Source organism: Microtus oregoni, unplaced genomic scaffold (genome assembly GCF_018167655.1).
Source record: "Microtus oregoni isolate MIOR12 unplaced genomic scaffold, Mior012 000005F_ref0000423, whole genome shotgun sequence".
NCBI classification, from domain to species: Eukaryota; Metazoa; Chordata; class Mammalia; order Rodentia; family Cricetidae; genus Microtus; species Microtus oregoni.
Genome location: NW_024543064.1, coordinates 10,095,516 through 10,120,217, shown reverse-complemented (window position 1 = coordinate 10,120,217; position 24,702 = coordinate 10,095,516). Strand labels below are relative to the sequence as shown.

Here is a 24,702-nt window from a genome sequence, read left to right as displayed (position 1 = left end):
AATATTTCCTGATAAATAACTATAGATAATTATCTTGTTTTATTTATTTAACATTCTTATGATTTATTTTACATGTATGAGTGTTTTGCCTACATGAATTTCTGTGTGTGAACCACATGTGTGTCTGGTACCTAAGTTGATCAGAAGGTTCAGCAGAACCCCTGGAACTGGGTTTAGGATATTTATGAGCTACCATGTCAAAGCTGGGAACTAAGCCTGTGTCCTCTGCAAGAGCGGCAAGTGCTCTTAACTGGTGACCCATCTCTCCATTTTAACACAATTCTTTTGTATACACATCATTTTAGCATTCATTAAAAAACAAAGCAAATTTTGATACTAATGAGATAGAAAAGCTTGTTTGACATATTATAATCCAAACATATACTAACTCAATACTTCCATGCTAAGGAATGGTGGTGGGCAAATGTTAAAAGCCCTTTTTTCCCTTTGGGCTGGAGAGATGGCTCAATGGATACTAGCACTTGCTGCTCCCTCAAATGACTGGGGTTCAATTCCCAGCACCCACATGAGGTGGCTCACAATTACCTATAACTCCAGCTCCAGGGGGTCTGGCACCTTCTTCTGGCTCCTGCAGGCACCACATGTACGTGTAATACACTCATACAGATATACACACGTAACATATAAATACAAAATAAAACTAAACCTTTTTCAAAGTCTTTGTTAAGTGGTCTGAGGGGTTCTTAGAACTGTGTGGGAACCCTTTCCAGGAGAAGTGCTCCCTTCCTGGCTGACATCTTTTCTTTTCTTTTTCCCAGCATGAGATTCCTGGGAAAATTCCTGTTTCTCTGGGATCCATTGCTTCAACAGTCTGATATTCAGATTGTAGGATGGAGAGACACAAGTGTCCCTTTAGGACAGCTTCATTTCTGCCAGGCCTATCACACATACCCTTTGTCGTAGTCAAAGTCCTATTGCTGTGAAGAGACATCATGACATGGCAACTCTTTCTGGGGTTTTTGATTTTGTTTTGTTTTGAGACAGGGTTTCTCTGTGTAGCCCTTGTGAGGCCTGCATTACTCTCTACGGTACAGTTGTGAGCCGGGCAAAGGCCTAGAGATTGAAAGGACACACATTCATTCATGAGGAGATAAACCAACTGTCGCTTATTCAAGTTTAGGAAATCCCTTATATACCTAGCTGCTGCACAATGAAATTCTCCCCAGGCAGGTGGGAAATTACCATGCCCAAAATGGAGTAAACAATGGCCCTATAGCTAACCACTGGGGGGGGGGGGGCGCAGAGGGAGCACAGGAACAAACAAGATGTTTAGCTGGAAAAAGCAACAAAATGTCTGGCCAGAAACTGTCCTCAAGATGAATCCCTGGAGGAGGGGTAGACCCGTGGGCCCTACAGCCCTGGCTGTCCTGGAACTTTAGACCAGGCTGACCTCAGACTCACAGAGATACACCTGCCTTTATTTCCCCCATGCTTGGACAAGGCAACTCTTATAAAGGAAAACATTTCACTGGGGCTGGCTTACAGTTCAGAGGTTTAGTCTGTTATTGCCACGGGAGAAAACAGAGGCAGCAGGCAGACATGGTGTCGGAGAGGAAGCTGAGAATTCTACACCCAGATCTGCAGGGAGCCGGAAGAGAGAGTGATGTGGGACCGCCTTGAGCATCTGAAACCTCAAAGCCCACCCCCAGTGTCATACTTCTCCAACAAGGCCACACCTACTACAGAAGGCCACACCTCCTAAGAATGCCGCTCCCTATGTGCCTATAGGTTGCCATCTTCATTCAAACCCCACCATGCCCTTTTATTTTATCACCTCTTTCTTGACATAGAAGATGTCTATCTAATAAGCAGAAACTTGGGACCATGGTTAAAATATACTTAGCTCGTGCCAGGTAGCACTGCATAAGGAACACACTTCATAACCTCTTGGCTTTTTCTTGTTTTCCAGGATGAAACTGAAGCCCAGACAATGATAAATCAATGATTGGCAGAACCACACCTGACTGCTTAGAGACATACATCCTTAGTCTCGGACCCTGATGTTAGACTGGGGGGTTCCAGGATGAAACTGAAGCCCAAACAATGATGAATCAATGATTGGCAGAACCACACCTGACTGCTTGGATGCTGACATCCTTAGTCCCGGGCCCTGATGTTAGACTGGGAAGGGGAGGGTGTTGTTTCTCTTCGTTCTTCTTCCTAATTTATTCTACACCGAATAAATCTCCTTTTCCTGCTTTCCACTTAAAGACATTTTTGTTTTGTTTTTTGAGACAGGGTTTCTCTGTGGTTTTGGAGCCTGTCCTGGAACTAGCTCTTGTAGACCAGGCTGGTCTCAAACTCACAGAGATCCGCCTGCCTCTGCCTCCAGAGTGCTGGGATTAAAGGCGTGCGCCACCACCGCCCGACTCACTTAAAGACATTTTGTTTTTCTTAATTAAAGCGTAGGATATGTTTTTCTGAGAGCAGCAATTGTGTGTGCAGTAAAAACACAGCAGTTGATAACATGCAACAATTCTGAGTGTGAGGGCTGGAGAGATGGCTCAGAGGTTAAGAGCATTGCCTGCTCTTCAAAAGGTCCTGAGTTCAATTCCCGGCAACCACATGGTGGCTCACAACCATCTGTAATGAGGTCTGGTGCTCTCTTCTGGCCTGCAGGCATACACACACACAGAATATTGTATACATAATAAATAAATATTTTAAAAAAAAAAACAATTCTGAGTGTGAGTCAAGGAGGCTCAGTGTTTAGCGGAGTTGTGCTACGGAACAGCACATGCAGTGAGAAGCGCCTGCGTCCGGTGCTCAGAAGAGAGGCTGCTGGGAAGCCTCATGCACCACTTATCTGAAGCTGCCGGGAACACCTCAGCTCCATCGTGCACTGGCTTCTGCGCGAGCTTTCAGTCTGGGCAAGTTCAAGAACCTTTTACAAGATTTTCGCAACCCCATATTCAAGCAATCAGACCCATGTGGGGGTTGTGACCCACAGTGTAAGAAGCTTTGTCTTGGGGCTGGGAAAAAAAAAGAATCAGTTGCAAAGAGAGCTGACTCCTCTTCCAGAGGACCTGGGTTCGATTTCCAGAACCCACAACCGTATGCTACTACAATTCCAGGGGACCTGACTCCCTCTTCTGGAGTCTGATGGTACTGCATGTGCATCGTGTACATCCATATACGCAGGCAAATAATCATATGGATAAAATAAAAATAAATAAATCGTGTTTTAAAAAGACTTTGTCCTAAGTCACAGGGAGTTTTCAACATAATATAAATGACAGTGTTCTGGAATCTCTCTACTGTGTGTACACTTCACACTATTTCTGTTCTTTAGAGTTATTCTTTTCCTTGCACTTTTTTATGTCTGTGAGGTCCATCATTCTACCCCACTGCTAATGCTCTTATCACTTGCTTTGTGTGGGAATCGAAGGACAGCTAGCACCATTTGGTTTCCCCCTTCTACCATGTGGATCCCAGGGAACCAAACTTAGGTCCTCGGGCTTGTCGTCAGGACTTTTATGCACCTAGCCATCTCACGGGCCCTCAATCAGCTTTTTCTGAGTCCATGGCTCCGCTCAGACATGTCCCAGAGACCACTGAGGTCGCGTCTGGAAATGTGCAGAATTGTGAGTCTTCCAGCATTCCTGGTGGGGAAAAATGTTGCTACCTCTTGGTCCCTTCTTTTTAGATTTCTTATTTTTACTTTTATGTGTATGAATGTTTTCCCCTCATCTATGTCTGTGTGCCATATGTGTGCTTGGTGCTTTGTGGGGTCCAGAAAAAGGCACGGGAGCCCCTAGAACTGAAAGTGCAGATGGTTGTGAGCTGCCATGCGGACGTTGGTGACCAAACTTGGGTCCTCCGAAGAGTAGGGAGTGCTCCTCATTACCGAGTCATCTCCCCGGTCTCTGCTGATCACTCCAAATACACTTGAAAAAGGGAAAGAAATATGGACTTTGTGATTAAAAGGAAAGCATCATTTGTTTGTCAAGATACACACACATAAATAGTCAAAGCCTTGGGAAATTTCCACCCATCCAATTTCTTTTTTTTTTTAAAGATTTATTTATTTATTATGTACACAGTGTTCAGCCTCCATGTATGCCTGCAGGCCAGAAGAGAACACCAGATCTCATTATAGATGGCTGTGAGCCGCCGTGTGGTTGTTGGGAATTGAACTCAGGACCTCTGGAAGAGCAGCCAGTGCTCTTAACCTCTGAGCCATCTCTCCAGCCCCCCAATTACATTTTCTTAAGTTGTCATCATGAACTCTGTATTAGAATCCATGGGACGGATAAAGATATATCATTGCTCATGACAACCTGAGTTGGCCTTCCGAAGTATTGACTGCGGACTTTTTATTACATTTAGACATGGGGAGTGTCATAGTGCATGTGTGGAGGTCAGACAACACTTGTGAGAGTTAACGCTCTCTCCTTCCACTGTGCAGGTCCCAGGGATTGAACTCACGTCAGGCCTGGCAGCAGGCATCTTTACCCACTGAGCCATCTCTCTGGCCAGCTACATTTCTGAATGTGATTCCCCTGGATTGGAGATCAAGGACAGTAAAGCTTTGTGGGGCATGTCACCATGTCAGTCACGTGCGGTTTGACAGCTGCAGGTGTTGGGTCCTCCTGTCCCTCTGCGCCTGGGAAATGAGATGACGCGGGAAGCGAGGGAGAAGGACTTTTCCTCCCAGGAGTCACTGCGTGTAGTCCAGATGCTAAGACAGCAGTGTGAGGAGTGGAGCTGCGGGGCTCTCCGTGCCACGGCTGCGGGAGGCAGCAATGGTTTCCTGCACTACTGCCGTACACCTTTCAGAATGTTCAGAACGTTCTTGAATCTCCGACTGTTGGTCGCAAGATGCTGAACGTTTGAAATGGAAGCTGTGTTACCTTAGCTGAGAGCATCCAAATAGCCAGGACATCAATCATGTCAACTGATTCAGGTGCGCAATCAATCTCAGACAATTGGAGAAGGAAAAAAAAAAACCCATCCCCTACACAGTCCATCAAGGTTATCTCTAACCTAAGACCTAGATTTTTTTTATTTATTTCCTTCATTATTTTGCAGGGAGGGTGGCCAGTACCATAGGGTGGATGTGGCGGTGCAACGGCAACTTGCAGGGTCCCTTCTGTCCTTCCACTATGAGCGTTCTAGAGCTCAAACTCTGGGTGTCAGGCTTGCACAGAAATGCTCTGTTGGCTGGGCTATCGCACCAGCCACTTAAACTTTATTTTAAATCAACATTCTTTCTTTCTTTTAAACTGAGATGTAATAGTCGTACATCATTATGGATACATTATGGTAATTCCACAAGTGTTGACAATGAGTAATGATCAAATTAGGATAATAAGCGTTCTGTCTCCGCAAACATTAATCATTTCTACAAGCTGAGAAGGTCTGCTTTCCAGCCATCTAAATGCAGGGGCTGGAGAGATGGCTCAGCAGTTAAGAGTACTGGCTGCTCTCCCAAAGGATTCTGACATCCACATGGCACCTACAACTGCTTGTAACTCCACTTCCAGCGCATCCAGTGCCACCCTCTGGTTTCCTCGGGCACTGCACACATATAGTGCACAGGTATAGATCCAGACAAAACCCAGAAGTCACCAACTGTGCACCAGAAAACAAGAAGTAATCATTCCTCTCCAACAGGGTTGGGGCCTCTTGTTTAACTTCCGTCGGTCATCCTCCTCCCCTGTCTCGGCCAGGCTCTAGTGACCACAGCTGCAGATGTCTATCCGCGAGTCTTGCCTCATGTGGTGTGTGTCTTTCTGGGTCTGGGCTATCTGATTTTACACGACAACCTCTTGTTCCACCAATGGTGCTGTAAATGACAGGATTTCATGGCTGAATAACTGTCCTGTTTGAAAAGGGACCATCAATTGAATAATTGTGTGGTGTGGGCCCCGGAGACTCAGGTTGTTTGGATGTTGGGCCCACAGGGAGTGGCACTGTTACGAAGTGTGGCCTTGTTAGATGAAGCTTGTCGCTTGTCATGTGGGAGTGGGCTCTGAGGTTCATATACTCAAGCTATGCCCAGTGTGGTACACAGTCTCCTTATGGTGCCTTGGACTAAGATGTAGAACGCTCACTGCCTTCTCCAGCACCATGTCCATCTGCAAACCACCATGTCCTGTCATGATGATAATGAACTAAACCTCTGAAACTGTAAGTCAGTTCCAATCAAATGTTTCCCTTTATAAGAGTTGCCATGGTTATAATGTCTTTCACAGCAATAAAACCCTAAGGCAAATTGTTTCCATAAAATTGACTTGTAAGCAACCCAATGGGGACATTTTCTTAATTAGTGATTGATGTGGGATGGCCCAGACTATTGTAGGCAGTGCCACCCCTGGCGGGTGGTCCTGGGGTGAATAAGAAAGCAGTCTAAGCAAGCCATGGGAGAGTTCCTCCAGGGCCTCTGCACCAGTTCCTACCTCCAGGCTCCTGCCTTGGGTTCCTTCTCTGACTTCCCTCAGAGATGGATGTGATCTAAGAGTTGTAGCTTGAAATATGTAGCACGAATAATAAAAACCCAGAGTCAGATATTGGGGGTCAACCTGAAAACCAGAAAAGCAAAGCAGCCAAACCACTAGAGAAGTCTTACCTCTACCAAGGCTAGGTGACCACAGACTAAGCAGACAAAGCAGACACAGCCTCTCTCTCCTCCCATTTTTTATTCCCTCTAGTGGTGGGATTAAAGGCGTGTGACTCCCTAGGACTGGGGTTAAAGGTGTGAGACACCACCACCTGGATTCGTTCCTGCATTGATTGTGTGTAGCCCAGGGTGGCCTTGAAACTCACAGAGATCCATCCGACTCTGTCTCCCAAATCCAGGAATTAAAGGTGTCTGCCACCACTGCCTGACCTCTAGTGACTTAGCTTTGCTCTTCTGATCTTTAGGCAAGTTTTACTTATTAAAACATAAATAAAATATCACTATAGAAGTAATTTCTCTTCTCCCCAAGTGACTTTTAGTTTAATCACAGGAATGGAAACCCTAAGTAAGACAGTAGCATTCCATTGTGTGTGTGTGTGTGTGTGTGTGTGTGTGTGTGTGTCTGTTGGGGAATATTAATTTAAGATGTGTTTCATTTGTTTACACTGTGGAATATTTATTTAATGATGCAAAGATGTGTTGTATTCTTTAATACTGCATTTGTTTGATCTGTAAAGCTGTTACTTTGCCTGCCTAAAATACCCGATTGATCTAATGAAGATTTGAACAGCCAATGGCTAGGGAGGAGAGAGAAACAGGCAGGGCTGCAAAGGCCTTTGGAGATATCCGGCTTCATGAACTGAGCGACCACTCATTCTTGACCTCCCTAGTGTGAGAGAGACATTGTTGGACTACCTGGTCCCCATCCTGTAAGACAATAATATGTTAGTTCTTATCAGTTCTGCTCCTCTAGAGAACTCTGAGTAATACAGAGGAAATACAGAATATGATGAGGTCTTTGAATAACTTAGCAGCATCTAACAAAATTCCAGAAGTATTTATCCCTTAACTCAGCAACACTATTCTGAGGTTTATTTCCTAGTGGTGTGTGTGTGTGTGTGTGTGTGTGTGTGTGTGTGTGTGTGGCACAGACAGTCAAATGACATATTAAGTTATTGACTCCATACAACAACATTTATAGGAATATTGGTGACGATCTAGCATCCATCAATAGAGAAATGGCTGCTGACATATGAAAGTACCACATGACAGAGACTCAAAGGGAAATGTGGAATGCATATGTGCACATGAGGTGCTAAAAGAAACACTGTGGCTGAAACACACTAGACACAAATTATTCGAGCCAAAAGCAGCTGGCAGAGAAGTGGTTGGGAGAGCCCAGTGCAAGTTAAGAGCAGTGAGCTTTTATTTACCTGACTGCCCACAGCTGGGTTACCTACCTTGGGGATGGGCTGCTGGGAGGTTCTTAGTTGCATAACCAATCAACTAGCTGGGTGTTTGTAATTGGGTGAGCTGCCACCCCTGCCAAGTCAGTTGCTAGAAATGTCTCCATGCTCTGGTGTCCTTACACAAGAGATCTAGGTCTTGAAGCCATCGCGGGCTGATCTCCTTTCTGTGTGGAGTTAGTGGGAGTGTTAGGCGGTGTATTTCCATAGAAATACACTTCCACCCCCAAGATGTATGTATGATACAGCACACAGAGAAAGAAAGAAGCCAGGCATGGGGGCACATGCCTTTAATTCCTGCATTCAAGAGGCAGGTAATGTCTAAATACAGGCATTGGGAGTTCCTGGTCTCCCAGGGTTACACAGAGAAACCCTGTCTCAAAAAACAAAACAAAAACAGGAGAAAGACCATGGATGCCCACGTGTGCATACCAGAAACATTCTCTCACACTCTCAAAAGCAAACAAGATGGGCCAGAGGAAGGACCAGGAGAAAGAAATGAGGTATTTCAGAATATTTATCTTGCTGGAAAGCTTTGACTTTGGAATTGCTTAAATATTTTATACATTCAAAATTTTCAAAGTAAGTCCAATAGAAGAAAAGAAAGTATCGCCTAAAAACTGCAAAGGAGTCGAAACAAGTACTAAATTATGCATCAAACTGATGGTGCACTCTTAAGATGAAAGACTTATTTCAAGTTCCTTTCAGATCCAGCCTTTAGAGTGCCCATCATTAGTGGAATGCATCCCAGGGTCAGAAGAGAACCCGCAAAGAAAATGTAAACTTCTACCAGCAGTCTGGTACCAAAGCTGATGTTTGCGCTCACTGTGTGCATGCAGCAGGCTCCTAAGTCATTCCAGCAATTTAAACTATAATTAGAAACCCGGGCAATGGTGACACCTTTAATTCCAGCGCTTGGGAGATAAGGGCAGGTAGATCTTTGTGAATTCGAGGCTAACCTGGCCTACAGAGTGAGTTTCAGGGTAGCCAGTGCTACACAAGAAACACTTTCTCTAAAGAAGAAGGGGACGGGGAGGGGAGAGAGAGGGAAGAGGAGGGAGCAGAGGAAGAGGAGGAAGAGGAAGAAGGAGGAGGAGAAGAATTTAACAACACAGAAAAAGCCATCCAAATGTGACATGTTGAAAGGACTTAGTCGGCCCTCAGGTCAGATGTTAGGTTTGAAGAGGAAATGTTATCATGGAGTTTTGTGGCCTTTCGTATTTTGGAAACTAGTCTGTCTATGGAAGCAATAAGGACTCAGTAGCAATGAATCTAATGTCCTTGCCCAAGCAGACCAGCGCACCTAGGCTCAATTAGGGACAGAATATTTTGGGTTTTTCTAGGTCTGCTTTGTTTCAAAAAACCAGGATGTTGAAGCTGGAAAGATGGCTCAGGGATTAAAAGCCCTTGTTGCTCTCCCAGGTTCAGGTACCAGCACCCACAAGGCAGATCACATCTGTCAGTAACTCTAATTCTGGGAGAGTCCAATGCCCACTTTGGCCCCTGAGGGCTGTATCCATGAGGTGCACTTAACATAATTCTGACACTCACAAATTCACATAAAATAAATATTTTTTTTTAAGTGTCAGGATAAAACCAAAAAGAGAAGGGATGGTGCCAAATATTCAACCTGTGGGGGTGGGGCTACCATTGGCCCAAGACCAACAGTCTGAGCATCAAAAAGGACGACAGCTGGTTAGGGTGGCACGTGCCTGTAACATGAGCATCAGGAGGTGGAGGCAGGAGGATCAGGAGTTCAAGACCATCTTAAGCTACGGCAAGTTCAAAGCTGGACATGATTACTTGAGAACCCCACCTCTCTCTTAAAGAGGGTGGAGGGGCCTGAAGGGACGGCTTAATGACTAAGAGCACTTGCTGCTCCTGCAGAAAACCCAGATATCATGCTCAGTCCCCACATGGGGGTCTCACATATGTTTGTATTTCCCAGGCTCCTTCTGGCCTCCGATGGCTAGAATGGATTCATAATAATCAGCATGAAATGTGGAGAAATAAGAAGAAAAAAAATAAAAACAGCAGTTCAAAAAATACATTAATCATATCAACTGAAGGTAGCTAGAACACTAAATCCTGGCTTGAAAGTTAAAGGGAATGAATGAAAGAGGACCCCTCCTACTCCCTGTGAACTGTCATTGTCATAGTTAAACATCCCTGTTGATAAGGGAAAGCCGGTCACCAAAGGAGAATCCCAGCTGAAAGAAACAGTAAGAAAAACAGCATTTCCTTTGCTGAATAACTGGTCCAAAGATTAAACTGATACATATATTAATAATAATAACAAAAATAACAGTTGATGGGTGCTGGGTACAATGGTGACTGAATGTAATCCCAGCTCTTGTGAGGTGGAGGGAGGAAGATGAGAAATTCAAGGCCAGTTTTAGTTGCACAGAGAGTTTGGATACAGTTTGTGCTATATGAGACAAAACAAAAGAACCAGAGAAATGAAAACAAGGGCACACAAGAGAGTTGCAACTTACAGGGGAACAATTCTTCTGCCTCCACCTGCTTCACTCCCATGTGGGTGGGCCTCTGGATAAGATTAAATCAATGGGAAGGATGCCCACACAGGAACAGGGCGGCTTTGGTGTGTTCTTGCAGAGGGGACTGAGCCTATCCGTCACCCAATTTATGTAGAAAATGGCTCCAGACCAAGATGGCAAACAAACGCAATGAGGAGGTAGAGAGACAGGCAGAGAAATTGATCCAGTTCCTAACATTGAGTCAAGAGTGTATGGAAAACCAGGGTGAGACAAAGGTGGGGAACATGGAGGAAAAATCCCAGAAGCCATGGAAATGCAGCAAGGGGGAAATATGTATATGCGTGGGCTGCTCATTCTTATTTAGAAATGTTCAGAGATTTTTTTTAATTGTAATTTCTCTGTGTGTGCATGTGTATGTGCATGCATATGCACTTGCATGGGCACGCAGTCACACACATGTACATGGGCACACCAGTGCAGATGCCCACTAAGGCCAGATGCATCAGATCCCCAAGAGCTGGAATTTTATGGGGTTGTTAGCAGTTGATGTGAGGTGACCTCAGATAGCCTGCAGAAGCTGGGTCTTAACTGCCAAGCCATCTCTCCAGCCCTCTCGCTTGGGGTTTTTTAAGAGAGTTGTGATGTTGAAAACTACAAGAGAGACATGAAGATGATACTGCAGTCCACTGACAGACAGCCTAGAGCAACCATGGGGAAGGCAGTGGGAGGGAAGAGGGGTGGAGCCAGGAGGAAGACAGATCCAAGTCTGACAGAATCCAATGGGATCCATCACAGGGCTGTTGTCAGTCTAACCACACAGAAGATCTAGGAGCCACACCAGTGTACCCTAAATCCCACCATTTTTAAGAAGAGTTAGTAATAAAATCCCATGGCTCATTTTCAAAGAAGCCTCCATCCAACTTCGGTTCAGCTACAGATGAACAGAAAACACCAGAGCCCTGACAACACTTAATCGTCTAGCTATTCCCCTCCTACCCAAAATCCACTAAGGATAAGCCCCCCTTCTGGCACGCGCAGGCGCGCGCGCGCGCACACACACACACACACACACACACACACACACACACAGTTTAGAGAGGAAGAAATCACCCACAGCTGAGCTGGCCTCGCAAGGGTACTCTCATCTAACAAACTTGAAAATAAACAGGATGTAAAACGTAGAGATGAATCATGCTTGCTTTTGTTGAGGAAAAAAAAGAATAACATAAGCAACAGAGGGAAAGATGAGACTGAGATGGCTGGAATATTGTACCCTCTTGATTGTTTAGACAGGGAGGAAGGACAGTGCCACCAGGGTTGGATTCACTCTACCTTGGGCAGCATACCTGTTGCTCTAGGCTGATGCCCGACTGGGCCAGATCTAAAATAAACTGCTTCACTTTGGCTTCTCCGACACTTCAGTGCTCTTATTATGAAGTGAGGGTCTTTGTTTATCATAAAGGCTTCCTGGATGTAGAGGGTTAGGCCACAGATGAGCCCCATCCCTTGTTCTTGCTAGGATGGGGGTAGTTCTGAATGAATTTTTCTCCTAGGACCTAAGGACCTTTACAGATGACAGTGAGTAGTGATGAGGTTCATCGTGAGGTGAGCTTGGTCATTAACTCCCAGAGACACGTCCCTCAGGGACAACAATAATGGAGACAAAGAAAGGGGGTGTGAGGGCCTGGTCCACCTTGACTGGAGGTCAGAGAGTTTGAGCTTAGTTTTGCTCTTTCAAAGCTGTTGACAACAGATGTGGCTACAAACAAGAGATCCTGACCTAGAGTGTGGTTAATTAGTATTTGGGTATAGAGGTGCATCCACTCCACCTGGACCAAAGGTCGGAGAATTCAAGTCTATTTCTTCTATCGTGTTAATGAAGTCTGTTGCCTCCCCCCACCCCCGTGGAAAATAAACACGGATTCAGCATTCACTGACTGTCCCTCCCGATGCTGTTCAGTTTCTCTGTCTCATATTTCTCTCAGATCTCTGTTCCTTTTGCTCAAAGATCCTAATCCTCATGCTTCTACCCTGGAATGTACGAATTTCGTTGAGGCTTCTCTTTGATGGGGCGGGTGTGGGGAGGGTCCATATGTTGTGTATTTAGCTACTATGCTGTCTTAGTTATTTTCTTGTTGCTAAGTTACAAAAGTAACTTAAGGGAGAAAGATATTATTTTGGCTTACAATTCCCAAAAGAAATGGTATAAGGTATATACCATTGGTATAAGGTATAAGGCAAGTTTCCCCCGTCTTAATTTGGATTGGTCAACTTAAAGAGGAGGCCTGCAGTTTTATGTGAGCTAAGACTCTCCTGGGCTGACCTTGGGCATGTTGCGGCTCATCAGGAGGAAGGGGGACCCTGCCAGTGGCACTTAGTTTTGAGTGAAGAAGTTAGAATGTTGTCAAATTGTTTACCCTTGGCCTCTTTATCTGCTTGACAGGATGCTTACCTACATTCAACTGCAAGCTCCAAGGCCTGGGGTAGTCAGCAAATACTTTCACAAGTCAGTCGGGTCGGGGTTTGTGAATGAAGAATGTCCTCATCCCTGGAAACTTGCCCTGTTAGCCACAGACCCAAAGGAAAACGGGTCCCACATACTTTAATTAGAACAATACCAATCCGTCATGAACACCTTGGACATAGGCAGTCACTGACAGGAGACACACAGGCAGGATCTGTTGAGTGCTTGTTGAGTAGATGTTGGGATTTTACTTACATCTGACTGTTTCATGGTGTGAACCATACATTAAGATTGAGCTTTGAGCAAGGAAGATGTGTGAAGGCCAGTAACCATGACAAGTATAGAAATTGGCCACAGTTTGGTCTGCCCCGAATTCCATGACCCATTCCAGCATTGGCGATGCCTATTGTTCTAGGCCATATGTCTTTCAGCAAGGATTCCTTCATCATTAACAATAAATTGGAATGACAGTCCGGTGAAGCCTAGTCAACAGCTGTCTGGTCACAAAGGAAGTATGTTGAAGCCTGCCAGCCCATTGTTTGGAAGCGTCAGGTGGATGGCTCAAGGTCAGAGGTGAAGAGGTTAGGGTCGCTTTCCATCTGGGATGGGCTGGACAGGAGTGGGGAGCTTCCTCCCTCGAGGGGGTTACTCACAGGGGCGTTAACTTCCCAGGGCATCTCTGACAGATGGCAACAGATTGGGTGGACGGAAACATCGGGAATTTTTCTCTCTCCCGTTTCTGGAGGATTCATATCTGCAATCCAGAGTGGGAAGAGCAAGAGCTCCAGGGAAGTGGTCCAGCCTCCTCTAGTTTCTGATGACTCCAGGCAAGAGTTAGCTTGTGCTAGCTTTCATCCTTCCCTAGTCTCTTAATAATTCAAGACAAGGTTTCCTGCTCAACCTGGAGCCACCAAGCCCCCGGATTCTTCACCTGCCCCTTTGACCCCCTCCCCACCCTGCTGTCATTACAGGTGTCCACTACTATGCCCAACTTTTTTGTTTGCTTGTTTTCATATATTAGTACTGTATTTACATTGTTCCTACCCCTCTCTCCCCTCTCTCATTTCTCCTGTGCTCAACGCTGCCCCCTTTTAAATTCAGGACCTCTTCTTTTGTAATTATTATTGTTACATTTATACATATAACCTGGGGAGTCCATTTAGAGGTGTATGTATTATTTAGGGTTGAAAATTTGGGATTAGAAAACCTGTCAGGGGACTTATCCCTGGGAGGAAAACTATCTGTTAGAATGAGGACAAATATTTAAGACACATTTAAAGGCTGTATTGACTTGGGAAAATGGCAGTCGTATTTCTTCCTTTAGTGTCTATCCTCTGTAGCCATGGGTAATCAATCGGTCAGGCTTACTGTACAAGGCATGAATTTGCTCCCATTGAGTGAGCCTTAAGTTCACTTAGATAGCGGTTTGTTTGTTGCACCCCAAACATGAGTGCCATTACTGCGCCACTGGAGCTGTCTCGCTAGGCCAGTCGTTCCTGTGGTCTGTAGGTCCTACAGCTGGATGGAACTACTGCTGGCTTTTCTCCCTTGGCAGCTTGCATGGCACTTTCTGGTTCCCTGAGGTCTAGCCCTCAGAAAGGAGGCTTCTGGGTCAGTTCCAGCTCGATTTCTTCGTGTCCTGTGTCTCTAGTATGTAGTACTTTAACAATGGGGTCTTTTGAAGCAGGAAACAACCAAGACAATATGCAATGTGAATCTCCTGTATTGTGTTGGGGGTCTCTTTAATCACTTTGACCAACAACTGGAAGGAAGGTTTCCCATGCCTGGCACACATGTGTACACAACACCACACACACATACGCACACTATGCATGTGTGTGTATGCACCACATAAATTCACACACACACACACACTAAGCATATGTGTATATACCACACAAATTCACACACACACCATGCATGTATGTATACACCACACAAATTCACACACACACACACACACACCATCACACACACACCCAAACATGTGTATACACATACAAACACACACCAAGCATGTGTATCCACACCACACAAATTCACACTGACACACATGCACATACAACCACACACACACCCAAGCAGGTGTGTATACACCACACACACTCACACAACCCCTGCAAAACCAAAGAAAATCTGTCCTATTTTTTGATAAATTATACTTTAAAAGCAAATGCAGTTCTTCAATTTCACTAAACTGTAATTATATTAAATTACCACCCCCAAATAAATTTTTAGGAATGTAGATGAGACATTTCTATCATTTTGAAAGAAATAATAAGCATGTTTTATCCAAATAATTTCATATAGAAATGAAGTCATACAGATATTCACATGAAGGGAAAGAGAAAGGGGAAATGATCATTATGAAGTTATTGGATTATTATTATTATCCAATTAATTCATACCTTAGGAGCAAGCCTACAAGAAAGGTGCCCTCACATGCACGTGCACACAAATAAAAACAAAATCATTAAGAGTCTAAGGAAGCAGAATGCAGTGGCACACACCTTTAATCCCAGCGCTTGGGAGGCAGGGGCAGACGGATTTCTGTGAGTTGGAGGCCAGCCTGGCTTATATAGACAGTTCCAGGACAGCTGGGGGTACACAGAAAGACCCTACCTCAAAAAACCCCAAATTATAAATAAATAAAATAATAAAGTCTAAGTTTATTACAAAATGAGCAGTTTCCTACGTATTGGAGGTGTGAGAAGCTGGCACCCAAGCTGGACCTAGACCTAGAACCACGCAGCTTTTACTGGAATATGTTGTATGGGTGTCTGTGATATAGGTACCGTGGTCTCATATAGGACCCCCCTCGCCCTGGTTGTTTTATAACCACTGGAGCACTTTTGGAATGTGGTGGTGGTATGTTCAGATATATCCTAGCTCAGGATCCCTGGCACAAGAAGTTCCAGGAGGGGGATGAGGACATTTAACTTTGCAGTCATGATGAGCTTCTATTGAAGATCTGACCAGGAAGAGGGTGGTATACTTGCAGAGGGCGGGAGGACTGTCCACTAGCTAAGTGCTACCCACTGCTTCTGGGGCTGAAGGGACAGCTGGGAACTGAGCAGACACCTGCTCAGCTGGAGAGCAGCACCCGAGTCGAGGAACTTCAGAAGTGAACCTTAAGTTTGCTGGAGAAGACAAACGTGGAGCAGGAAGCGGAGTCGATCCAGCATCTCAGTATAAAACCCAGGCTGGCCTCAAACTCATGCTCCTCCTGCCTCAGTTTTCTGGGCTCAGGGAGTACAGGCATGAGACACCATGAACAGCCAAACAACGGACTGATATAGCAATAGAAGTGAACTTCATCACTACCGCCAGCCCAGATGTCCAGGGTGGAGGAGTAGACAAAGCTGTTTTCTTAAACATCCCACACCCTTGGCAGACCGTCGCTCTGCTTTCCAGCATTCCCCTGGGAGTGTTTATCCTGGAAGACAAATGTGCATGAGACAAACAAAAGGAGGGCCCACTTTCCTTTTGGGGGTGTGAGACTAGGAAGTGTGCCTAGTCTTCCATGAGACCAGAGAAGCTTTCTCCACAGTCTCCAGAAGTAACTACAAATGAACCCTCAAGGTTTTTAAATGGCCCGCCCAAGGGGTTAAAAAAAAAAAAAAGCAATGGATGGGCCAAAATCTCAGTCATCTCTAGGGAACCAGGCACTCAGGACTCTGATGTTCTGCAAATTCAACAACCCCAACTGAATAAAACCTGAGGCCAGGTCAAACATTTCAAGCTTTGAAATCAGAAATGCTTAAAAAAAAATACAGAAGCCGGGCGGTGGTGGCGCACGCCTGTAATCCCAGCACTCGGGAGGCAGAGGCAGGCGGATCTCTGTGAGTTCGAGACCAGCCTGGTCTACAGAGCTAGTTCCAGGACAAGCTCCAAAACCACAGAGAAACCTTGTCTCGGAAAAAAAAAAAATACAGAAGTATTTTGAGTTGACACGATGCTCCGTTCAAGACTTTGGAGTGTCATAGTTATCAATCTCAGATTAGGGATGGTCAACTGGGACTATGAAAATATTCCATTTTCTGATGTCTGGAGCCAGGCATAGTGCGCATAATCTCAGAACTGGGAAAGCTGAGGTGGGAGGATTGATTTCAAGTGCGACCTAAGTCACGAGACAAGAATCTATCTCAAGGGGTTGAAGAAATGGCTCAGCAGTTAAGAGCACTGGCTGCTCTTCCAGAGGACCTTGGTTCAGCCTGCAACACCAATATGATAGTTCACAACCATCTGTAACTGCAGTTCTAGAGGATCCCATGCCCTCTTCAGGAAGCTGCCGTGGGCTCCATCCAGGCAGTGGTAGTGCAAATAGACATGCTGCAAAAACACATAGACACACAAAATATAAATTTTAATATATAAGTTTTTCTCAAAACAACACCCTCACCCCCGCAAAAAAAAAAAAAAAAACCAATGTCTGAATACTTATGATCCTAGGCATATATAAAGGATAGCCAATTCCTATTTTTACTGATTTAAATGTTTATTTATTATGGGTGATATGTGAAAATTAGTGGAAGCAAGAGAAATCAGATCTCTCCTTTTCCCCTGGGTTCCAGGGACCAAACGCACATCCTCAGGCTTGTGTAGAATGCGCCTTTGCACACGGAGCCATCTCACCAGCCCCAAGCTTCACCTATTTTGAAAGGGGCAGAATGTAACTACTACTAACCCTCAACTTTTATAAGTGATCACAGGCTTGTAGAAGGTCAACAGTGGCAAAGTGGTAAGATGCAGAGGGACAGATGACAGAGGGACCAGTCCCCTGACTGGGGCCGTCTCCAGGTCAAAAGAACAAGTGAGAAGTGGGTTCTGGATGGAGACACAGCTGTCCACATCTGTGGGCCCTTCCCTTGTCACCCTGTTCTTGGACAGCTGAGCTCTGGATCTACAGTTGGATTCATAGGGAGGCCTTGAGTTTCAAGGGCAAGATAAAATTGCTCCTCACCTGGCTTTTCTTTACAATGCAGAGAAAGGAAGGACCAGGCAAGACCTCACTAACCCTGAGATCAGAGAGTAAAAGACTCAAGAGGCCACCTAGTTTTTGTCCTGTTGGCCTTGGCCTCTCGTCTTTAGCAGAGATTAATGAACGCTGTGGCTACATTTCTCTCCTGGGAATAAACTTCCTGTGACCATGGATACTCTCTTTCCATTAAGTCAACAGGTAGCTGGGTTTAAAAGGCATGTGGCAATTCGAAGTCAGTCTGGTCTATAAAGCAAGTTCCAGGACAGGCAGGGCTACACAGAGAAACCCTGTCTTGAAAATCCAAACCAAACCAAAAACGAGTAAATGTTGTATAACATTAGCAGAAATAACATCCATTCTCGGCGGAAGTGTTCAGTCAGAGGTTGGACTCATGTTTGTACACAATCATGTTTTATTTGAAAAGATGTCGACACTGTATTGAGTACCAACACAGGTGACCAAGACACCACAGCCCTGTCCCAGCAGGCACTGACTCTGGGGTATAGTTTGAGTTGGGCTGCTATTTTTCAGGGTGAAGGTGGTGGGGTGGAGGTGGAAGTGGGAAGGGAGAGGACAGAAAGAAGAAAAGGGCACTGTTCCTAGCTCCAGTTTGGAATCTGACGGATGAGAAGGAGGACCACTCACACTACGATTTGACTCACAAGGCTCTTCTAACCAGCCCGGCCCCGCTGATGTGCGAATAGGCAGCCTGCTGGGTCAGCTGGGTTGGGTCAACACACAGGCACATTGGGTTACTTTTCTCTGCATCTTGTGAACTCTTCCTAGGCTAGAGGATGTAAGGATTATATAATCACAGTCTTAACAGAGCATCTGGCCAGGCCAGTGTTAAATACTGTGCAGAAGAAAGAGGAGAAGTACCGAGCTGGGTGGTAGAGGCAGGACACCCCTGTGGTCTCATCGTTTTGATCTTCTTGATTGAACCCACAGAAAGATGTGGTATGTCACGAAGACTAGAAGTATCTTTTATTTTAAACTCAGACCTTTACACCCATCCACATAAGAGCAACTATTCTTTTTGCTTTCCCTGTCTTTCTTCAGAAACAGAAGGCAGATGTTAGAAACTGGTCAGTTTATCTTCTATACCAAACACACACAGGAGTCTCTTGTGCTTAAGGACCAAGTTCCCTGCTTGGTTCTACAGCTGCTGAGCCTCTGGCATCCTGTGACATCCAAAAGCTTTCTCAACATCTGGAATAGGCCTTCACTGTATGGAAAGAATCAAATCATCCAAAGGTTTGAGTGTAGGGAAGTGAGGACATGACTCCTCAAGTCACCATGGCTTAGAGATGGTTTAGAGAACTGTAACCAGCCAAGTACCCTCCTGGACCTGAAGCCACAATGGATGCTTCTGAAACGGTCCACCAGGCTCCCTTAAGGGGCTGCTCACCATGCCTGATTATAAATTTACACTTGCAGCTCGATGACTCAAACATATTTAAACACCCCCCCCCCCAATCCAGGCTGGAATGTGTACATATCAGCAGGCCCGTGCCTCTTTGACGTAAGTAACACTGAGCCAATGGCTCTGCAGATTCAATAAACATTTCCAGATTCCTTTGCATCCCAGCAGTAGCAGGGAATGGCCAGGATGAAGCCATGGTTACAGTTGCTAACGTCAACTGGTGATGCTGTCTTGGTTAACAAGTCAGTTTACGTAGCTTCGCTTCATTTTCCACGCATGTTGTATTTTGAATCATTTATTATAAAATTTATATTAAGAATGTTTGCTTTCCAAAGGCATATGCTTCGAGGGGCCGTGGCTTGTCATGTATCTTTCCTTTTGGTACTTCGGCAAGCGGAGGAGTCACCATGGCTGTGAGTGGGGTGGGCATTCCATGGGTCATCTTCCTCCACAAGCAGAAGATGGGGAGCTGGAAGCACCCTTATTTTCAGATATGTTGGGAGAACAACCTGATCTGTTCAGCTCTTTAGGGCCTGTGAAAATAAAGAGAATTATTGCTTCTTTAACTATTGGGACCAATCATTCCCTTGCCCCATAGTCATTGAGCCTATTGTCCTTTTCTGTGGTTTCAGTCCCAGAAGCCTGCGCCCTTAGTTCCCAGGTATTCCCCTCCACACCTAGTCCTTAGGCAGGCGGGGTCAGGACTCCAGACATTTCCAACACGATGCACTGGCAGCTGTGTGTCACTGCCCTTCCCAGCCATGGACGACTCATCCTCTCCCCTCCCCGCCCATCAGATTTCTCTGGTTTCTCTCCCGTGCTGAGTTGGAACGCTGTGAGAGAAGCTTAGCCAGGAGAAAGGCTCTTCCCTCCTAAAGCCAATGCCAGGAAGATAGAACGACCTGTGTGATGGGTGTGCAGGACAGGTGTGAGGGAGTGATAACTACAAAAGACCCTCCCACGGCACACACAGTGCACCCACAGTGTAGGTCCTCATCAGAACGAAGGCCTGTCTCTGCGACAGGTGCTTTCTCCCCCTCAGCACACCTGTCATTGATGGCTGGAGAGCAAGGAGATTGATTAGGGAACAAGTTAAAACTTGGTTTGGATTTTCTTTCAAGTGTGGGTAGTTGGAAAACTAAGACGAGAGATCCAGTCTCCTCAGACCACAGAGGAAGTCAGTCTTGGGCTCTGCTTGTGTTTTTAGAAATGTCTATAGCCAATGCTGACATCTGCCCCAGTGGAGGCGACGAGGCAGTGGTTCTACGCATGCAGAGGTTTGAGTGGTGAGCAGGACTGCCAACGTTCACATATCACATGGGATAAGAGGTTACTTACGAGAACCTTCCAGAAACTTTCCTCATAACCACAATGATGATCCCTCCAACGAAGCCGATGGCTAACAGGACGCCAACTATGATTCCAACCAGGGTCACTACTGCTAAGCCATCTGAATGAAGAGAAAAGAACCATGAGGCCTGGGAAGAGCAGACGCAAGAGATGGCATTGTCCTGCTGCTCTTAGCAGAGAGTGCGCTCTGCTCTTCTCCCAAGCATAGCGGAGCCTGAGTCAAGCGTGGAAGCACTGAGCCATTTTTCTCTTCTTGGTGCAGAGAGCAAACCCAGGCCTTGAGTGTGCTAGTCAAGCACCGTGCCACCAAGCCCCAGCCCCAGCTCTGCTCTAATCCCATCTTGTGAATCAAGAGATTTCTGAGTCTCTGAATTCATCACACACGCTGGCTTCATCATTGATGGGCATGCTTCTTTATGGCTGGTTCATGACAAAAGAAGTCCAGAAAACTCAGAAGGAACCCATTTCAACATAATAAAGGCTCTGTATGACAAACCTACAGGCAACATTATTTAAGTGGGAAAAACCACAAATTATGTCCATTACAAGAACAAGGATGCCAGCTTTTTAATATAATACAGTTATAGTGAACTATGATATGTTGTCATTCTCCACAGCTGTCATTAAGTAAATACACTGCATGTATGTGTGTGTGTGTGTGTAAGAGAGAGAGAGAGAGAGAGAGAGAGAGAGAGAGAGAGAGAGACCTGTGAAGATGAGGCAGGGGAGTTATATTCAATGTCAGCCTGAACTACAGCCTGGGCAAAACTTAAGTGATATTCTGTCTCAAAGTAAATAAAAAAGTTAAAAGTGGGCTGGGGATGTTGCTTAGTGGTGGACCATTAGCTTAGTATGCACAAGGTGCTGGGTTCAATTCCCAGCACTTCAAAAAGCAAGGGAGAAAGGGAGGGACAAAAGGAAGGAGAGAAAGAAGGAAGAGAGGAAACCCATCATCTCTGTTTTGGAAGATGGTCCTTTCTGTTCTTGTTTGACTGAGATCTGAGAATGAATAGAATTCCTCCCAAAAACTGGATTCAAAGAAACTTTCTTTTTATCTCCCAAAGGAAGACCAAAATCTCATTTACCTCTCTTATCTGTTGTCTCTGTTTCGTCAGCTGTGCTATCTGGAAAGAGAAAAATGCAAAGATAGAGAACTATTAGGATTTAATGACTATAATTGAACAGTTGGCAGCTGAATTTACTTGAAGTGGAATGTAACAAAACCTATGCAAAGAGGGTAATTCCCTCCACCAATCCGACTGGGGCTTCAGAAGCCAGCACTTGACAGTCTTGTACCGATAACCATCCTTTTGCATTATCACCAGTTTGCGACTTCACAGCCCACCCACAGATCCTCTGTACTTTTACACCCAGTGGATTTTATCTTAGCTGATTTTAAGAGTCAAGGCTCCTGAGCCACAGCTGTGAAGTAAATGGTTGGGAAATCTGGGTGCTGAGGAGCGGAGGAATGCAGGTGTGGCGACTTCGTTTTTTATCAAAATCCTGGCAAACAGGGCAAGTGCTAAGGTCCTAAGCATTTTCACAGCAGGCTTCTTATTTGGGAGGGGGTGGCCAGGACTGTGAGTTGTCTCCTGATAGCTTTTCCTCTGTGGTCTGACCTGTACTTTGGGTGGCCTGCCCTGCTAGGCTGAATGAAAACTGGTCCTTTGTGACTTCCACCCCTGTCACTTGAGGGTGTCCACCAGTGTCCTAGTCCAGCCAGGTGGCCACAATACACACTCTCCACCTGACTTCCTCGTGGACAGTTAGTTTCCCATGACTTCTACTTTAGAATAAAAGTCCTTTACTTGGTTTCTCCCACTACCCATTTTACAGAGAGTCCTTAATTCTGGAGTTGAGGGTGGCTATCTGCCTCAGCTGTAGATGAGGCCCAAGGTCTGGTGAAGACAATGAAGAGAAGGGAAGATCAGACTTTCCCTAGGATCTTAGCTCACTGCTTTCAGAACAACGGTTCTAAACCCATGGGTGGCCACCACGTTGAGGGTCTCAGATATTTACATTACAATTCATAACAGTAGCAAGTTAACAGCTATGAAGTAGTGATAATTTAATGTTTGGGGGTCCCTACAACACAAGGAACTGTACTAAAAGGTCGCAGCCTTAGGGAGGTTGAGAATCACCGCTCTAGAGAGTCAACAGGTTCCAGAAGTAAAACTGGCTGTGATGTGATGTTTATGGGGTGGGGGGGGCTTTGAGGTTCTTGGCTCATAAAACCCACCCCGAAACAAGCCATATAAACTAGAATTCTTCTCCAAGGAAGACTAGGGAAGCTTTACTCATGGGCCAAACACGAGAAGTCCTCTACAGTTTTGAGATGTGGTCTTAGCCAGGCAGTGGTGGTGCACGTCTTTAATCCCAGCACTCAGGAGGCAGAGGCAGGCGGATCTCTGTGAGCTGGAGGCCAGCCTGGTCTACAAGAGATGTGTTCTAACACTCATTATTTCCTCACTGAGGCTGACTTGGTTCTGCCTGGCAATTACTGTCAGTGTTTTCTCAGCAGCTTGCAGCAAGACTCTCCATCACTTCAAAGATGCAGCTCGGTGGGAGAGTACTTGCCTGGCCATGAGGAAAGTGCTAGATTAGATCCAGAGCATCCAAAATACCCAACCAACCAACCATATACATAAACAAGCCCCCACCCCACTTGATAAAAACAATAGGAGCAAAATATATGCGGCAAGAAAATTATGACATTAATTACGATTTTCCGTTTGTTTTGAGACAGGACTGGATCATGCTGTACAGAGCTGGATTGCCTGGAACTCACTTTGTAGATCAGGCTGCCCTCAGGTTCACAGAGCTTCATCTGCCTCTGCTACCTGAGTGCTTGGATCACAGCTGTTTACTACCATGCCTGAGCAACATTAATTCTTGTAAGTGTGCAGCTCAGTGGGATAAAATACACTCACCACGTCCAACCATCACCTCCTAGAAGCCACCATTCTGCTGTCTACATCTATTGATTTCAGCACCTCTGGGTGCCTCATGCAAGTGGACCCATACCATATTGTCCTTTGTACCTGGCTGAATGTGACTAACATGCATTGTAGTATGTTTAAGCATGTATTTCTTTTTTAAAGCTAAGTTTTATTCCACTGTGGGTACACATTGTTTTTTTTAACCATTCATTTGGTGTGACTACTGAGTTGCTTCCATGTGTTAATATTGTGGATAGTGGTGTGTACAGAGGCAAACAATTGTGAAAGATTTTGCTTTGTTCTTGAGACAGCACCTCATGTAGCCCCCATGTTATTTATTGTTTTGTCAAATAAAGTTTTACTATGTAGCCCAGGCCTCTGATTTGCATCCCTGTGCCTTTGAATGTGAGGGTTTATGTACCACCACACCTGGATCTAAAATCACTTGTTAAACCCTTAAAATTACTGTAGAGTTCTTAAATCTCAACTGGCAACTGGACCTGGAAGTATGCATTGAAGAATAATATACAACAGTCAGTCAGGTTCTGTGCCATATGTAGTCCCAGCACTTGGAAAGTAAAATCAGGAGAATCAGGAGTTCAAGGCTAGCCTCAGCTACAAGGTCAGTTCAGGTCACAGGCACCAACCTGGATGATGCATACAACACACAGTCCTGTCGGGTCTGACTTAGAATAGCCATAAGGTAAGCCAGGAAACGTCGGTGTAGAATTTCTGCCCTTGAGGGTCAATGCAAGATTCTTTTACAACTATTATTATTGATTGATTGACTTATGTATCTGTATGGATGTGGGCACTGTGCAGTGGTGCCCTGCAGAAGACAATTTTCAGGCTTTGATTCTCTCCTTCATGTATGCTCCAGGGATTGAACTCAGGAAGTTAAGCTTGGCAACAAGCACCCTAACCTGTTGATCTATTGAGTCATATGACCCGTCTTAAACAGATATTTTTCCTTTTTAAATATTGATCTTACTTTCATCATGTGTATGTGTTTGTGTGTGGCACCCTAAAGAAGACAGGGGTGTTGGAGCCACAGGAGGCCGTGAGATGCTGGGAACTGAACTCTGAAAGTGTGTGCTCTTAGCCCCCAAGCCTTCTCTTCAGCAGCCAGCACAAGGCTCTAACACGGGGTCTGCAAT

The 24,702-nt window shown here is 45.3% G+C and overlaps 1 protein-coding gene across 2 annotated transcripts in view; it reads right to left on the bottom strand.

Annotated features, from left to right (window-relative positions):
* Positions 1-17,454: 17,454 nt before the first annotated feature.
* Positions 17,455-24,702, bottom strand: part of Pdpn (podoplanin) — a 34,347-nt gene continuing 27,099 nt past the window's right edge. The window contains exons 4-6 of one of the 2 annotated variants that reach the window (XM_041652388.1): positions 21,692-21,730; positions 20,595-20,706; positions 17,455-19,789 (exon numbers count right to left, since the gene is read on the bottom strand). In XM_041652388.1, the coding sequence (XP_041508322.1) occupies positions 19,783-19,789; positions 20,595-20,706; positions 21,692-21,730 (158 nt within the window). In that variant the 3' untranslated portion in view covers positions 17,455-19,782. Of the gene's footprint in view, positions 19,790-20,590; positions 20,707-21,691; positions 21,731-24,702 lie in introns of those variants that run through there. The other variant, XM_041652389.1, reaches the window with a different exon arrangement.